General features: G+C 40.8%; 1 protein-coding gene across 3 annotated transcripts in view; it reads right to left on the bottom strand.

The window, feature by feature from the left end:
* Window positions 1-6,520: 6,520 nt before the first annotated feature.
* Window positions 6,521-19,383, bottom strand: part of clmpb (CXADR like membrane protein b) — a 118,464-nt gene continuing 105,601 nt past the window's right edge. For all 3 annotated transcript variants that reach the window (XM_058079245.1, XM_058079244.1, XM_058079243.1), the window contains 4 exons: window positions 17,108-17,275; window positions 15,646-15,768; window positions 15,038-15,179; window positions 6,521-13,800 (listed from right to left, as the gene is read on the bottom strand). In XM_058079245.1, the coding sequence (XP_057935228.1) occupies window positions 13,464-13,800; window positions 15,038-15,179; window positions 15,646-15,768; window positions 17,108-17,275 (770 nt within the window). In that variant the 3' untranslated portion in view covers window positions 6,521-13,463. The remainder of the gene's footprint in view (window positions 13,801-15,037; window positions 15,180-15,645; window positions 15,769-17,107; window positions 17,276-19,383) is intronic.

Below are 19,383 nucleotides of genomic sequence, written 5' to 3'. Positions count from 1 at the left end.
TGAATCATATTTCATGGAAATTCACTTATAACGGTCGGGTATGAAACCAATTAATTGCAATAAACAAAGGATTACTGTTTTGTTTTTCGTTTTTTTACTAACCTTTTATCTTTTAACATGTGGTTTATCTGGCAGGACGCGTACCAACAATGGTACTCGCACAACAGTTTGAGACTCAGTGGTATGCAGAATGTTAAAATGCCCAACTTTGCAATGAAGATGAGATGATGCTCGATGCTCTAAATATTTCTCATTTCAAAACTACAAGAACAAATCTTGCAAGACTTAATAAACAAGAGTTTAACTTTTCAAATAGTGCTAGGATTGTAAAAATAAACCTTGTACATAAATTAATATATTGAACCTGGTACATAGGTTTACATTTATTGCTGAATCGGGAAATGCGATGAAAGAAGAGAGGGAAAAAAAGGGTAATGACGGGCCAGTAAAGGGAAGCGGTTTTCTCCCTCTCTTTCTCTGTCAGTGTCCAAGTGAAGCACTGCCGCCTCCACTGGGACCATCATCCATTTCTGGAGGCAATCAGCATCTGACAGCGTGAGTCTAACCTGACCTTGTCCCATGCAGAATGCTCAGCCAGGTAGACACAGCTGACTGTACCAGTTTAAAAACACCCTTAGAAACACACATTTTGTTGTTGTTGTGGCTGTTGACTGCATGTGCTTCATTGCGACGGCTATGTTAGCATATTATTTATTTAACTGAGTCTCAAAACAATGAAGGTGTGTTTTGAAATGTTTATTGTCCCACAAACTGAGGCTGAAGTGATATTATTGTCAGCATTTCTTTCCCACATTCCAAAAACATGCTAGGTTAATTGACGACTCCAAATTATCCATAGGTATGAATGTGAGTGTGAATGGTTGTTTGTCAATATGTGCCCTGTGATTGGCTGGTCACCAGTACAGGGTGTACCCTCTCTCTCGCCTGAAGACAGCTGTCCGCAACACTCAAGAGGATAAGCGGTCAAAAATGAATGAATGAATGAAAAAAAACCCAAACCTTCATGGCGCTGTGTGAAAAAGCGATCTCCCCGCTATTAAAACGTAACTTAACTGAGATTAATTGGGATCTATCATTGTGGAAAAGGTTACAAAGACATTTCTAAAACTTTGGGACTCCAGCAAAAAACAGTGAGAGCCATTCATAATCCACAAATGGCCAAAACATACAACAGTGGTGAACCTTGTGCCCTGTGATTGGTTGGCCACCAGTCCAGGGTGCACCCCACCTCTCGCCCGAAGACTGCTGGGATAGGCTCTAGCACGCCTGTGACCCTCGTGAGGTTAAGCGGTATAGAAAATGAATGAATGAATGAAAAGCTAATGTACAGTGTCCATCTAAAACAAAAGGTTTGTGTGTCAGAAGAAATGTGCCCATTTCCCACTTTGATTATGATTAAATATGATCCCTCAACAGAATAAAGCGTCCACAGCCCAGCAGTGCTTCCTTTAGAAAGCACATGATTAGACAGATCGTTAGCGCCTTAAAGCTATATAACACCACCAGTGAGCTGTGTAATCTGGCCCTGACACACTTGGCAAAGGGGGGGCTGCCCAGCGTTGTCTGATAGCAGAGGAGATGTACAGTAGGATGTAAACCTCATCTGGCTTTAATCATGTGTTGTCGCTTGTGTCAACAGCTCCATGTTGTACTTTTTTTTTTTTTTAAATCACTGATATTCTTGAAACCTTTATCACCATTTCTCGTGTGAAAAGTGGAAAAATGTTGTGCTACTTTAATAGTAGAGTATATGTGTGTAGTATATATATGTAAGTATATAAATAGATATTGTAAGTGTGTCAAAAATGAATCAATGAATGAATGAATGAAAAAAACCCAAACCTTCATGGCCCTGTGTGAAAAAGCGATCGCCCCGCTATTAAAACGTAACTTAACTGACATTAATTGGGATCTATCATTGTGGAAAAGGTTATAAAGACATTTCTATAGCTTTGGGACTCCAGCAAAAAACAGTGAGAGCCATTCATAATCCATAAATGGCCAAAACATACAACAGTGGTGAACCTTCCCAAGACTAGCCGACCAACCTAAATGACCCCAAGAGCGAAGCGACGACTCATCCAAGAGGTCACAAAAGACCCCACAACAACACTTAAAAGAACTGCAGGCCTCACTTGGCAGGGTGTACCTCGCCTCTGGCCCCAAGACAGCTGGGGTAGGCTCCAGCATGCCAGTGACCCTAGTGAGTAAAAGCGGTATAGAAAATGGATATATGGATGTCTACTATATTAGGTAATATGAGTGTAAAGGTGACTATAGGGGTGTTAACTCATGTCTAGCGGGCTCTAATGTTAAAAACACATTTAGAAGGTTGTAAACAGGTTTTCTAAGCTACAAAAATAGCAGCTGGGATAGGCTCCAGCATGTCCACAATCCTTGAGAGGATAAGCAGCACAGAAAATGAATTATATAATTATAATTATAACTTAGCATTATGGATATTATTTTTCTTTCAGCGGTGGAAACAGGCTTCCTTAGTATTGGGAAAATCACATTTTTTTTTGTTTGTTTTTTTGTTTTTGTTTGTTTTTTTTACTTTTATTCATTTGCATTCACAGTATTGCAGGGTGATGCTTCTGTAGAATAACTTCCTATAAATGACGTCATGTTAGCTTCTTTAGACAACAAACAAATAAATGGGACAAATAAACAGACAGTTGTTGAGACAAGCGCTTCAACAGCGCCTCTGCTGGTGGCCGCCGACATGATGAATCAGTATGACCAGCCCTATAGTTCTAATAATAACAAATCATATTGTTGAGATTATGGGAATCTTAATTTTAATTAGGCTCCTGTCAGAAGCATAGCCGGTTTATAATTTAAGAAAACATTCCAGAGATTGCTCATTGATCGCGAAGACAAGTCAAGATTTAAAGAAGGAGCGCAGCAATGAAGGGGTGTCAAAAATAGCGCGCCATTAAACTCCCTGTCTGGATTTACAACGACACTATAATTACATAAGTTGTCAGGAGAATGAGATATACTGACGATGCGGGTCACGGTGCAACACTCATTACCCACCAAGGGCAGATATTTCATTTCCTTTGCAGGGATGACAAAGCAAAACAAAAAAAAAAAAAAGAAAAAAGAAACGTCTCCTTAAACTATATTAAAAGAGTACATAACGTCTGTGTTCAAATGAGTTCATTCTTTCCTGATGCATCATTTATTTCACCGTCATTTCCACTTGCAGATGAATACACGTTCGTCAGCTCACTGAGAATGGAAATGGCACACTTCCATCAGCTTCCGCTAGAGGGAGCTTTAAGCACAGCAACTCCCGTACAGAGCATTGCTTTGATGGAGCCTCACAGGGCAGTTGATGGACTTTAATAAGAACATTTCTGGTTTTAACATCCTCAGCAATCTTAATACTGCATTTAAATTATTTTATGCCCTTCATTATGGGGGGCTACATCAGTACTAGCTAACTAGTGGCATGATAATGATATTATTACTATATATATATATGTTATATTTCCACATTTAACCCCAAGTCTATGCAGTTTATTCTAACACTGAAATAGTAAACATCACAAAAACGTAAAAAAAAAAAGGTTGATGATGCGTCAGTACACGCCACATGGACAATGATGTTAATACTAAATAGGCATACTTTATGTGCACAGCAGTAATTTGACATTCCGGAGCTGCAAGCAGACGATAGCGATGCAGCATATGCATGCATTAATAGGTGTGTGTGTGTGTGTGTGTTTATGGCAATATTGTCACACATGGCCAATCATGTGGAACAATGGAGGCCAGGAGCAGACAGCATAAGATGGGCTCTTAAATTTGATGCTGCATTTTAGAAGAAATACCCTCTGCTACAAGTTAAACAACAAACAAAGTACGTTGTCCCTTGCTACATCACGGTTAAATTATTACAATAATAATAATAATAATAATTCGCTGTGCTGTAGTTGAATACGGCATATTAATTGTAAAAATAAAATACAGTTAAGCAAATTCTTGGAATAAGTATTAATAATTTTCACCATAAAAATGACTAAATGAAGTAAAATACAAATAAACACAAGAAGACAAAGAAGACACTGGAGTGACTGGCGTATGCCACTAGATGTCAGTAATTGTCTGACGAGACAAGCACCAGACATGATCATCAGAACAAGCATTTATTTCAGGTTGAAATGATCACGCAATAATAATAAGATCATACTAACTGTTGGGGCCATAATCCACAACGGGCTAAAACTCAAGTCTGAACCTCCAACGTCACTTCCTGTCCACCCAGCACTAATGTCCCCAGGGAACACATTTACTCTGACACATGTCTTAAATTGTTCATTTAGATGTTGATTCATCAGAGGAAACGCGCAGGTCCAGAAAAAAAACATTGGTTCCAGCCCTGTTAAATGAAATTTAACATTATTAGAGCCCTGCAGATGTGAAGTAACACCCCTATAGTCACCTTTACATTCCTATTATTCTTTGTTTACATCACTTTGCTGCAGGGACACGAGACTAGCTAACCAATTTGCCTCAAATTAATTTCTTCTAACCTGAAGAAGCCAAAAACTTACCACTTCCACATGGGATGGGAGGAGAGCTTTTTACACTTCATGCCTTATGCAGTGTTAAGGTAATGTAAGGTCATTTCTCAATGTTTTGTGTCGTTACTGTTACCTAGTGACCAGAATACTACAAATGACTAGTATTTCAATATGTTTGGAATATTAATAGACTGATAATAGATCACAGTCTACCTCCTAGCATTTACTAATTCATTAATTTCTGAAAAAAAACTTGATGCAGCGAGGGAGTGATAATGAAACCACAATAAAGCAAGGGATGACTTGATGTCTTATTTTCTCTGATTATATCTGCTACATTGGGTAATACTGTACTGCTATTCTATTATTGCACAGATATCTTCCATCTCTGTTACCTTTAGTTATTTTTCTTTTCCTTATCTGGGCTATATGCAATCATTATTTAGTGAAAACATTTTTTGTAAAAAAGTGATTTAGATCATGAGGTAGAGAGTTCACCGCATGGAAAAGAAAACACCGCAGAGAAGATTCTTCTTTTAAACTTTTTCAAGCTGTCACACTGAGATAAAGTGTAACGGTGCGAAGGGAAAATGAACCCAAACAAAGATTTAACAGCAATAGGCTGGAATCAAACACTCAATAAAGCACCACACACAATATCATCTTGCTGGAATGCTATCAAACATGCTAAATGTTTGTTATATGTATTGGATTGCATGTTTAGTTATTCAGCGGCATACTTTAGAACAGGGGTCTCAAACTCAATTTACTTGGGGGCCACTGGAGCTAGGGTCTGGGCGAGACTGGGCCGCATCAGGTTTTCCAAAAAAAACCCAAAAAAAACGCATTTATTAAAAACAGAAAAATGAATAAACTTTGCTTTGGTTTTGATTTTACACAAGAAAAGCTCTGATAAAACATTCCACTGTTCTCAAATATATTTTACTTTTACTTTTTATTTTTCTACAAAAAAAAAGATGAAAAATAAATAAACAAATCAAGAATAAAGAAAATCAATCAGTAATAAATAAATAAATATAATAATAATAATAAAACGGCAAATAATAAAAACTTAAACCACATATGGGTAGACAAATTATTATTAAAATTAACAAAGCATTATTAGAGCCCTGTAGACATGACAAAACACGACTATAGTCACATTTATACTCTTTTTATTAAAACATATTGCGCAACTGCAGGGTCTTGAGACACATGCTAACTCGCAAACTAGAGAGCTAGCGACCTAAGCAGTAGCCTTCAGGTTGTTTCCTTTAAACTTAAATAGCCAAAAACTTACCACTTCCACACAGATAGGGAGGATAACTATTAACAGTTATTTAACCTTTAACATGAACATTAATCAAACGTAATCATTTTTTCTGGGTACATGATACCATACAGCATCCATATCAAACTTCCGCGGGCCGCACTAACATTAAACTTTCATATCAAGGTGGGGGCCTCAAACTAGTGTCCTGCGGGCCACATTTGGCCCGCGGGCCGCGTGTTTGAGACCCCTGCTTTAGAAGATAATTTATATATTTATTTAATGGCCTTTTATTGTATAAGACTGCAACGCATTGAAAGACAAGTAGTTTGTCATTGAATAGTTTATTTGCAAATGAAAGAGTAATAACTCATAAGTCGTAAAAATATACATTTTTAAAATTGTGATATTTACATGGATTGTTTTGTCATCAAACGAAGAATCCTGCAGTCCCCCGCCCCCCCATAAACAAAACAAGGAACAACTGCAGAAAAGAAACACAATGATTGAATAAGAAAATGAAAAAAGTGTCTTGCATGTCCCTTTATGAAGCTGAATGCTTCCGCTTCCGACCAGCCGACCACACACATCCCACGCAGGCCCGCCATGAGCGGAGCACACAGAAAAGTGCAAAGTACATGAATGAAAATTCATAATAAGACAAAAAAAAAAGAGAAAAATAAAGCTTCATAAATGTATTTGTGAATATATTTACAATTGTAGATTTATTTAGATTTTTTTAAATTCCTTATCCAAATACATGTATGTTACAACAAAGCAAAGCATTCCCATTCATTAGCTCAGTTTCGTATGACATGCAGGTCCCTTCGCGTCCGCTTCTGCACCCACTCATCACATTCCGAATGCCCAAATGTTTGAGCATCTCTAGAAAATAAAAACATTTAAAACTTAAAAACTTAAAAAAAAACATTTGTGACGACATGATCTATCATACAACACAAGATAACGCTAACATGGCTTACTGCACACAGTGTTGATGATAAGACAACACATGTATATTGTCGATGGAATACTTTTCCAGAACATGAGTGATTGTTTGCAGAGCTGGCAAAAAAAAATAATACTAATAATAGTGGAAATCTGTTCATAGAAATGTGTGAAATGCCTTGGAAGACATCTTGCATCCCTTCTCTCCGCCACCGCCACTGCCGCCGCCATTGTTGCTTTCATTGGCAGTGGAGGGAATTTCAATGGCTCACAAGCCCTGGCTCGATATCAATCGCGTTAAGAAGGAGCTCCTCCTGATTCTCGGAGCTCTGACAGATTCCTGTCTTGGAGAACTGTTAAGATGCAATGGCTGTCTGTCTGTTTGAGTGTGTGTAGTTTCCTGTATGCTTTTGCACTAAAATGTACATTTTCTGACACACAATCCATCAAAAAAAGATCCTCAAGGTGCTGCTTAGGCTCTTATTTATGCAGACTATATATCTCTCTGTGTTGTGGAAATGTTAGATATGGACAAAAGCATTGGGACACCTTGATTTACACTGACAGTATTTTTTTATGTAAGCTTCTACTCCTGAACCGCCGTACACATGGGGTGAAAATAGTCAAATAGACTGTGTTGTCTGTGCTATGACTTATCGGACAAATACACCACACGGTGGTGCTATTATTTAACCACAATCGTACTGACTTGAAATTTCTCACCACAAAAACATCCGCTTTTAACTCATTCAATCCCAAATGTGCGCAAGAGGCATAAAGAGGTGTCGACTCAACTGCACTCTAATAGATATCACTTCAGTTTTAAGCCATAAATACGGCCACTAGGTGGCAGAAGTGTGTTTGATAAGAGCTCGTTATGGATCGTTTGCATGTATTAACACACTCGGAAGAACACGGAGTGTAGCGTGTACAAAGTTAACCAAAATACGTTTTTATTTATGTTTATATAGCCGTGGGACGCAATATTGTGTATGCCGTGAAAAATAAGTTGCAATCGGTGATAGCGGATTGAATGAGTTAATTTAGGGTGCTTAGTCAGATCACAACAAAATTTGGTACACACAAAATTTTTTGGTAAAATTTGAGCAAGAAAAAATACATAGAGGCCAAAATACACACCAAAAGTAATTGTCCATAAGTCATCTTCTGCAATACATTTCCTGTATGTGATCGTTTCTTTCAAAGCATTTTTGGCCAACCCATAGGGGGCGCCACAAATGACATTTATGTCCCATTGGGTGTCATTTAAAAAGTAGGAAAATGCACAGTTGCTGTAACAAATATGTATGGCTTTATGAACTGGTGCACATTAAAAGAGCCTAACCTAGTACTTAATTGGCAAAGATATACTGGGAAGATTAATACTGTGTGCCAGCAAACTGGGACAAAGTCAGGGAAATTCAGAAATTTCATGTCACCCAACCCAGTATGAATATAAATTGTCTATTAAAATATCGATAGGCATGATTACACAACTACATGGACATTGATGCAAAATCCCTAAAATCACGAAAAAAAACATTGTTAGTTTTCAGTATATTCCATTGCAATGTACCAATGTACCTGTCGTCAGCTGTGTACTTTCATTATATGACTCTATAATTCATGAGTGTCTCAACACTTTTGTCCACATGCAAACTGTATAGTGTTTGCACGTGCGTATGCTCTTATTTATGGATCCGCACAAGCAAGGAGGGCACCAACAGTATGAATTATGTACATGACTCAAGATTCCAACATGGCCGCCGCCTTTGAGGCCAGCTTCAACTGGCTTATGGGTCAATGAAAAGAAATGCTGCCAGTCTGCATTCATATCATTATTAAACAAAGCCTTGGTCCCCTCACCTCTCGCCCACTCCATGGCCGACAGTGGAGTGTGTGGGTGTGGTTCGAGGGCATACACTGAATTAACATGCACACACACACACACACACACACACCGTACACACTCACGCATTTTCACTAACATGCACTCACTCTCACATAAGTAAGCTTGGTCAGATATGAAGTGGAGTTGAATATTAAAGGCATATTTTCCTCCCTTGTCCCACGTTGTGAAATGAGATTGCTTTTGTTTTGTGATTTAGCGTTTCAATCGCTTTATCTTGTGTTACATCTGCCATTTTCCACAACAAGACTAAAGGCCCGTGTGGCGGAACCTCCAAAGTCAAACATGAACTAAGCCCAGTTGGTCGATATCAATGCAGCTCACTCGTAATCACACATGCTAACGTCAGCTGGCCGAGTTGCTCTGCCTTAGCTCTGCCTGAATTTGGCAGTGCTATTCTCCACAGTTTGCTGCACTGCCCTCAGTCTCCTCTTGAATAAATCCCGCCTCCTTAATGTGCAGCGTTATACTCAATAGTCTCTATTTGGCTGTAGTGCTACATTTTCCTGCTGCCCTTGGTCTCCTTTTGGACACAATATAGCATTATACTCCACAGTCTCCACAATACAGCATTATACTCCACAGTCTCCACAATACAGCATTATACTCCACAGTCTCCTGCTGCCCCAGTCTGCTGTTGGATACAATTTGTCTTCCTTACTGTGCAGCAATCTCAACCTGACTGCAGTGCTACATTTTTCTGCACTGCCCTTAGTCTCCTGTTGAATAAATCCCGCCTCCTTAATGTGCATGGCTATACTCAATAGTCTCTATTTGGCTATAGTGCTACATTTTCCTGCTGCCCTCGGTCTCCTTTTGGACACAATTTAGCATTATATAATCTGTCTTCCTTACTGTGCAGCTGTGCAACTTTTGGACACAATTTATCTCCTTAATGTGGAGCATTATACTCCACAGTGTCCACTTTCATGCAGTTTTCCTGCCTCCATCAATCTCCTTTTGGATACAATCTGTCTACTTGATGTACGTACAGCATCGTTCTTCACAGCATCCGCTTTGGGGACGTGCTACATTTTCTGTACTTCTTTTGCTCTCCTTAGTCTCTGTTTGGATAGAATTGGTCGGCTTGACATACAGTGCTACGATAACCTCCTGCCCAGAGTCTCCCTTTGGATAAAGTTTTCAGATACAACTCTGTTTTCCTGCTGCCCTCAATCGTTTCTTGGATAACATTTGTCTCTTTGTCACAGCATCCACTTGGGGGAAATGCTACATGCTAAATGCTGTGCTAAGTCTCCTTTTGGATAGAATTCATGTACAGTCTCTACTTTGCTGCAGTCTACCATTTCCTGCTGCCTGAAGTCTCCTCTTGGATACACTTTTTAGATGCAGTTAAGCTTCCCTGCTGCCCTCAATCACTTTTGGATAAAATGTGTCTCCTTATGTTGTTGTTATGTTATCTACTTTGCTGGAGCCCTGAGTCTCCTCTTGGATAAAATGGGTGTCGAGAAGCGTCTATAGGAGATCACCTTTTTTTTGCCTTTTTTTGGGGGGGGGACTGATTAGTATTTTAGTTAGAATTACCTTAATCAGCTCAATGAGAACATTTATTTTTAAATGGGAAGAAACAGCAAGTTGGATGGTGTTCCACTTTGGAGGTTCCACTGTTGCTCATATTGTCTCGCGTGTCATGCTACATTGCATTGAAACAGTTTATTGCCTTTTCTAATATTGATCCAATCACAAAATCTCAGTCAGACAGGTCGTCAAATGGTAAAGCAACAGATTCATCTTGCAAAACCGGGGGTCAAGGGTCACTTCACTTAAACGCAATGCGTTTGCGTTGATATGTTCCTGTCAGCGGGGTGCAAGGTTGGCATATCTTGCTATTTTCCTGTCCCTTATTCACTTAGAACACTATGTAACATGATTAAAATCACCTTTGGGTCTTCCATTTGACTGTGAACAGTGTTCTGGAGCATGTCTACCCTTATTTGTTAAATTCATTGACATCATGTGCATATATCTATCTGTATGTACAATACAAAAACAAGACTGATTACAGAATGTACAGTACATTGTCCCGTGGCATGGGATTGGACGCTGCTATGTACTCCTCACCCCGCCCTACCCACCCATCGCTTTGGGCTGCCTCCGAGGCCAAGTTATTGAAGCTGGGTCAATATTTGCTGCTATTGACCTTCTAAGCAGAGTGAGATAAAGACAAAAAAAAGCGAAAGGATACGGGATTGCAAAGGCACACTAGATAGATAGGCTACTTGCCCTATTTTTTTCAGCTACTTTCAATCAAACTGCACTGGGTATGTGTGACGACGTGACAAAGGGAGAATCGGCTGATAGCACAGACGGACCAATAACCAAGAGGAACCATCAAGTGCCACTCCATTGTTATGGATCCACAGAGACAATGATAGCATACACCCTCTCCCACACTCATCCTACTTTCATTCTTTTCGCCTTCACGTCTACCACAAATGCAGTGAAATGATTCAAAGGGCCTGATCTACTAAAATCCCAAAGAACAAGTGCTAAATTGAGTCAGAAAACAAAAAACAAAAAAAAAATCCACATACTTTTACTATTATTACCATAATTTAATGCGTCATTTTTTAAGTGGTGAGAATTGAGAATTTTGCATCTGCCACCAGCTGTCACCATGGAGATTTCGGGACAACAGTAAACAAAAATGTAAACAAAATATTACGTGGAAAGCTAGGGACTTGGTGGAGGATGTGAATAAACACACTAGTGAAGTCCAGAAAAGACACTGCATCATCATAATAGCGCTATATTTAATATACATGTTTCACACTACAACCTATTAAATAATGATATTTACATGTAATCTGGTTATCCAGCCATCCATTTTCCATTATCCGGGTCGAGGTGGCAGCAGTCTCAGTTGGGAAGCCCAGACTTCCCCTCCCCCGGGCCTGGCTCCAGGGTGAGGAGGATTCCACATCCGGGCGAGGTGCGATTCCTCCTCTTTGTTGTCATTATAAGTGTCTTCTGAATCACTGAATCACTCTTGGTCTGTTCCGTCACCTCAGACCTGTTTGCCTTGGGAGACCCTACCAGGGGCATATAGCCCCAGACAACATTGCTTAGTAATCGGGTTATGATATATGAAAATACATATACTCATATAGGGCTATGTCCTTGCATATTACTAAAATCCACACTAAAATTAATACTATTGCACCAATGCAATTTGTTGCCCTGTACCAGTGACATGAGCAATAACAATAAAGTTGAATCTAATCTAATCAATGCAATGGACAGCTCCAATGATCCAGACGTAAGAGGATGCAGTCTCTTCTGATTCTTTTTTTGATACTCCAAATATGTTGATACACGCATGGAAGATTGTCACCGTCATCTGTCATCAGCTATGTCTCCTTCTCGCCATAAGTGACTGCAGCCATTTGTGCCAGTTTGCACCTGCCTATCAAAGGTGCAAAATATACATAGATGTAAAAATATTGACCGCAAACAGGATTCAAGTTTGCAAAATGGATTGCAGATGCTATTTTAAACATTTGAGATCAGGTTTTCATGTGTTTTTATACACGCAAAACTTCAGTAGATCAGGCCCTTAGTGTATATTGACTCAGTACCTTAGAGGGAGCCACAACCACGCCATCCATCCCTCATCCATCACACATTCATGGTGACGTTTTGGCTTCTGAAATGCAGCAATTCAAGAAAAATGAAATGAAAATAAAAGAACCCATTCTCCGGATCGGTGGCACTTCTTCTTATGTCCAGCTGAATACAAAAGACCAGAGGTGTAACGGTACATGGATTGCTAATCTGATTTCTTTGGAACGGATCATTTTGTACGGTACACGAGCGTACTGAGTTCCACACAGTACACATGAAGTGAGGGACTACCTCCCAATATAGTCATGTATCTACTCAAATAAAGTTCAGCCCGGAATTTCTGTAGCAATAGTGCCAAGAAGAATCCCTAACTGTACCAAAAAATATATTAAACAAAAAACTGAGCCGTACCCTTAAACCCGAGGTTCACACCAAACTATGATTATGAGATACCGTTACACCCCTAGAAGATACACAATGATAAACAAAATTGCACTAATAGATGCTTATCCCCTATATCGGAAGCATGATCTGTCTATAGGCCTAATAAGTATACTACGTTAATTGAAGTAAGGTGTTCAGTACCCAGAAAAAGAGTGCTCGTAGAAGTAGAAGACTCCACTCGGCGCTTGTTTCATCTCTATACCTGAAGATTGCCCTGCTGGTGGTGGAGCACGTGGGCCGTTCAGTCAGATGAGTCAGTCCGAGGAGGTTCCATGAGGGCTCCAGAGGTTGGGTGATGCACACACACATACACACACGGGAGTCCAATGGGGTTTCGGAGCAGGTGCTGGAAGAATCCAAGAAAACTGAAGCCGCCGTCATCGTCTCTCATGGCATGGGTCAACTTTATCAACCGTCTTTCAATGTTTCATCCTCCTTTTTTGCCCAATTTCTGTTACATGCCTAAAATTGTGATTAGATAAATACTTGACAAGTGGGTCCTTCCAGCTAGCCCGGCAAGAGCCAGTCTCTGTTCTCATGGAATTCAGCGGGGGGCAAGCATTTCATATTTCCCTTTTAAATATGCATTCATTAGAAGTACTTTTGGAATTAAAGTATTGATTTTTTAATTACATCCTTTTAACTAGTTGCATTTCTTTGTTTATGGAAGAGTTTCAGTCTTTGGGAGGGTGGGTGCAGGTTCAAGGGGTGGGAGTCTGGCATGGCTGCAGGTAGGAACAAGCTTTCCGTCTTACACAGTCTGAAAGGCTTTGGTCTGGGCGGGGACCATGAGGGTAGGGGGTGTTGGCCCGGACGCATTCCTGGAGTTGTATTTGGGAGTGGTAGGGGGCTCGGGGGTCTTGGGAGGGACCACCGTGGCGTAGGCTTGAGGTGACTGGGGATAGCCGGGAGGCTGCCCGTTTTCCTTGAGCGCTGCCACGGCAGGCGGGCGGGGGCGGTGGCCACGCTGGGCGCTGTTGTGCACCATTGACTGGGTGGAGGAGGCGCCCGAGCGTGAGCTGCCGGAGCGAGAAGAGGACAGGGAGTTTGGTTTCACCAGCTTGGCCTTGGGAGCCTCCGCATCCTCCCTGTGGGGTGGAACACCAACATGCAGGATATCCACTTTATTATGCTGGATCTATTATTGTAATAATTACTGTATTGACCCCAAGACAAACTTTATAATCAATAATAACTGGTAGATTACAATAATTAGGACATCATATTTCTTGGCTGTTAGATAGTTTGATGACTCTGCTTCATGAGCTTAAAATTAGCGCCATAACTCCTCTTCCTCTGTTGTTTGGTTTAAACCAACCATTCTCAATTGGTCTTACAACACACTTTAATCGAAGTAAGATTTTTTTCAAATAAAATAAAACAGCCGACCGCATGGTGTCCTAGTGGTTACCATGTTGGCCACACAGTCAGGCGATCTGTAAGAACTGGGTTTGAATCTCCGTTGAGCTATGTTGGGTTGAGTTTGCATGTTTCCGGTTTCCTCCACCATTCCAAAAACATGCTAGGTTAATTAGCCACTCCGAATTGTCCATAGGTATGAATGTGGGTGGGAATGGTTGTTTGTCTATATGTGCCCTGTGATTGGCTGGCCCGCCTCTTGGCCGAAGACAGCTGGGATAGGCTACAGCATGCCAGCGACCCTAGTGAGGAAAAGCAGTATAGAAAATGGATGGATGGATGTCTACTATATTAGATAATATGAGCGTAAAGGTGACTATAGGGGTGTTAACTCATGTCTAGAAGGCTCTAATGTTAAAAACGCATTTAGAAGGTTGTAAACAGGTTTTCTATGAATCCTACTTCATGGAAATTCACTTGTAATGGTTGGGTATTAAACCGCAATAAACAAGGGATTACTGTATAGGTTTTTTTTAAACTAACCTTTTATCTTTTAACATGTGGTTTATCTGGCAGGACGCGTACCAACAATGGCACTCGCACAACAGTTTGAGACTCAGTGGTATGCAGAATGTTAAAATGCCCAACCTTGCAATGAAGATGAGATGATGCTTGATGCTCTAAATATTTCTAATTTCAAAAGGAAAGTCAATCAAAACGGCAAGAACAGACCTTGCACGACTTGGGAGTTTAACCTTACAAATAGCGCTAGGATTGTAAAAGTAAACCTTGTACATAAATTAAAATATTGAACCTGGTACAAAGGTTTATATTTATTGCTGAATCGTGTGATGTGATGTGACCTGGGATAGGCTCTAGTCATCCATAGGTTTGGCTTATATTTTATATAAGGAGATACAGTAAGGCTTCAGTCCTACTGCAATCAGTAACAATGGCAGGACTAACCTGATCTCATTTGGAGTCTCCTCTTCCTCGTACTTCTTCTTCTCTTTCTTTCGGAAGACCAGCCAGACGATCAATATGACGATGAGCACGCCCAAAGAGATTCCCACCATGGCACCGGCCACCTTACCAACATCCCTCACATCTGCAAAGAGAAAGAGAGAAACAGTAAATAATGATATCAGAATGAAATGTAGTACTTTTGTACTGCTTCATACTGATACGCTGCAGTTTGGTGGTCCTATAAGACCCCTGGTTGCGCATGATGTGAATAACAGCACTGGTAACCCCTTCTATTCAATTTACCACAATCAACTTTCTGCTGAGCCACATGACATGTCAATTTGTGTACCCATGACCCCCTGCCATGTACCCGCCCTCCCCCAGCAAATCTATTACTGTGACAGTGAAACATAAACGTTGGAGCACAGGTGGTGACGAGAAACCACCAGAATGTTCAGTGCAGTCCGTGGTGGTGAAGCATGGAGGGGAAAGGGAGGGTCACATGGAAGGAGAAAGGCAGGGGGGAGGGATAAATGTATTTCCATCTGCAGGGTGAAGCAATAGCCATCAGTCAGTGTGACAGGTGGAAGGTGAGGTGAATGACTCACGCTGCATGGTGACCTCAATGGTGCAGTTCTCCTCTCCCACATCATTGCTGGCCGTGCACCTGTAGACACCTGTGCTGTCCATGGTGAGGTTCCTCAGGGTGACGATCTCTGGGTTCTTCAGATCTGGGGGGGGCGAGAGATAAAGTTAATCCAAGGTCACCATGGCAGGAGAACCACAGCATGGGAGCAGAAAGACTCGTGTAACGTATAGTCTGTGTTTGTGTGATGTCGATTTTCCAACATGGCAGTTTTTGTATGATTTTGCCTTGTTTCTCTTTGCATATTTTACCCTTTAGCACCCTGTTTTGGGTCGTTTTTTTCTGGTGAAACACTATTCAATGCAAGAAATAAGTTGCTGCAAAATACAAAGGTGGTCCATACTTATAATAATAATAATAATAATAATAATAATAATAATAATAATAATAATAATAATAATAATAATAATAATAATAATAATTCATTCATTCATTCATACTCTACCGCTTTTCCTCACGAGGGTCGCAGGGGTGCTGGAGCCTATCCCAGCTGTCTTCGGGTGAGAGGCGGGGTACACCCTGGACTGGTGGCCAGCCAATCACAGGGCACATATAGACAAACAACCATTCACACTCACATTCATACCTTATGGACAATTTGGAGTCGCCAATTAACCTAGCATGTTTTTGGAATGTGGGAGGAAACCGGAGTATCCGGAGAAAACCCGGGGAGGACATGCAAACTCCACACAGAGATGGCCGAGGGTGGATAATAATAATAATAATACATTTTATTTGAATAGCGCTTTTCAGAGTACTCAAAGACGCGTTACAGTAGAGAAAAAAAAGAAATAAAAATAGAGTTGAGATTTAAACTTTCCAATTGTTTTTAAATTATGTTTTCAGTCTATTTTCCTTTAGTGAACGTGGGGGTAAAATGGCTCTTTTGATAGTAAAGGTTGCCGACCCTTGTCCTTGAGGAATTTCGCCTCAAAGCGCTTACATAAATGTATTTTATTGTGTACATACAGAATGGAAGCACCCTGTGTGTTTACGTAGCTTGCATGTTTAATTGACTTTTACAATTATCAACTCCCATATCAGCGTCCTGGATATCTTCATCATGGTCAAACTAAACCCTTGCTGTGGACGACCACAGAGAAAAAAAAAAGTTTAATTGTTTTTTGCTATCATGCAGGGGGGCAATAAAAATAAGTAAGCCATGCCGAAGCAGTGGCCTAATTGTGACAATCAAAGCCCAGCGAAGTGCCCTTGAGCAAAGTGCTGCATCCTGACTCCGATCCCGCTCTAGATAGCAATTGCAGATGAACGCTCCACTTATACAACATATATAAACGCCACAACTCCACCAGATTCATGAAGGGCCGTAAAAAGCACTCTTATGAAAATGAATCCTTGACGTCTTTAGTGGGGGTTAAACGGCCAATCAGCGCTGTCACGAGAGTGGTCGTTATTATTCTCACCTATCAGCGCCAGGTTTGGCAGCTTGCCCAGACTCTTGCCTTTGTCCAACACCCGCTCCCATTTGTAGTTGATGGGGTCGGAGCCGTCACTGGACTTGCAGCTCAGTTTGACGTCGCTGCCTTCCAGGAGCTTGCCATCCATCCAACATCTGGGCTTCGAGGGCTTCACTGTTATGACGACACAAGGGATCAACACTTGAACACACTACAGCAACAAGGAAGCAATTACTGACATCATTGCAATGCAAGTATTAAATATGTATATTTATCATATTGCATAAACTTCTAATATAAAAAGTATCCTCAGTCATTTCTCAGAAGCGGTGATAAAGAGATTTCCCCTCATGTAGACTACATAGCTGGCTCTGAATACTGTCACTTTCTATTTTTTCCCTCCCGGCGCAGCTCAAAAGGTTTCAGTCCAGACGCTGAACACAGAAGAGAATTGCTGGATGCTGCTGAAACGCTGCCTCTCTGGCGCTAAGCACACCGGACGCTTTTGCTGAGCTATGAAAAAAAGAGAAAGACCAAAATAGCTCGGCTTCCTTCCCAGTAGCTTATTTTTAGATCAGTGGCGAGCTATTTTTAAACGTCCTTTTTTCTTCGCCGTAGTCGCAGTGTCGACTATTGTGCGTTTGGCTGAGGCTGAGAGCTGAAGCACGACGGTTAAAGCCGCATTGTCGCAAGACAGCACATAAGTCCGGGTAGCTTTTTTAGCGACATGGTATCTCCAAGCAAAACAAACTTTGGGCATACTTTAGAGTAGTCAATGTACAGCTTGTGTAGCAGTATAGATTTACTATCTAGGGAAAATTACTCATTATTGACTAAGCTCCCAACACAATGGCACAGTATGTTAGAATTCATGTTTCTCTCCCCAGTGCCGGCAGCACCCAGGGCCATGAAGGTACCACGACTGTGCTTGACTGCAGGCAAGACTTGCTACTCGATTGCATTGCCAGCTAGTTAAACCATAATGGCTGTGTGTTGACTTGTGTTCCGTGGATAGTGATATAGTATACTGTGCTACATTTCTGTAGTATTGTCCCTCAGTTGTTTGTATGAAAATGTCAGTTTTTGACCGCTTTTGTCAACGTTTTTGTACAATGTTGTGCTTTTAAAACACTCATTTGTTTCCCTTTTCTGTGCATTCCAATGAGAGGAAACAAGTTGGCTAACAATGCATGTCAGTAGGGCCGACCTATTTAGATAACAAAGCCTTCTACAAAATTGTCCAACAACGTTTTATTGTTTGATACACATGTGATCATGCAGTCATCGGTAAAAGTCGCTAAAAGTCGCTAAAAGCGAGCCTCTTGTTGAGTCTTTGTAACGATTTTGAGAGCTAGGGGTATCTCCTGTGACGTCTGTTGTTAGCTAGCTCAAACTAACTTCTCTCAGTAGAATGCACAGAAAAGGGAAAGTAATAAGTGTAATAATTCATGATTGGGAATAACCATCTCCATTATGAGCCCCAAAGTAGTAAGGCAGACTTGTGGCATCATAAGACGTGTAGTGGAGAAATCAACCTCCTGAATCAAGCTCCTGAAGCGTGGCGACCATCGTTACGAAGAAAGATGTTGTCTTTGAGAATGTGAAAGGATCTGCTCCTATGAAATGGACAGTGATAGTTCTCTAATTATTGGGACTTTCTCCTTTCTCACGCCTTGTAACACACCTCCCAGTGGGCAACACAGGAATTGCTTTGTTTTTTTATGACCGTTTCATTTTGGACCATATGTATAATGCCAATCATTCCAGAATATTCTATGTAGTCACTTGTTTAGCAGCACACATAAATATACATGCATGCACTATGCTAATCCTCCGCCAGGTACGCTCACAAACACAAACACTCCATTGCACAGGAGGCACGATAAACATACATGGCCTGCTGCCAAGCTATTATCTTAGCAAGGGGAACGAAATGCAAATGTCCGCCTCTCTCTCCAAATTGAAAGTGTCACAGCAAAAGCTGAGGGCAGTTTGTTAAAAAAAAAAAAAAAAAAGACAGAGGCACTAACTCACTGAAATGTCTTTATGGAAGAGAGATGAGAGTGAGAGGATTAACAGACTGTTCTATTAGAAAACCAATAACCGCCGGCCGAACTAATCTCCCATGATGTTTTAATAAATCGCCTGCTTTTTCCGACACCCGAGAATGATCCCAGTCTTCCCGCTGGACTTTGCGCCTGGCTTGAATGGCGTGCTTCCTCTTTTTTTGTCCTTCAGAGTTGTTTAGCTATATGCAAAGCGAGGAGCTAAGTCTAAAGCGT

Source organism: Doryrhamphus excisus, chromosome 8 (genome assembly GCF_030265055.1).
Source record: "Doryrhamphus excisus isolate RoL2022-K1 chromosome 8, RoL_Dexc_1.0, whole genome shotgun sequence".
Taxonomy (NCBI): domain Eukaryota; kingdom Metazoa; phylum Chordata; class Actinopteri; order Syngnathiformes; family Syngnathidae; genus Doryrhamphus; species Doryrhamphus excisus.
This window is presented reverse-complemented; position numbering and strand designations above follow the sequence as displayed.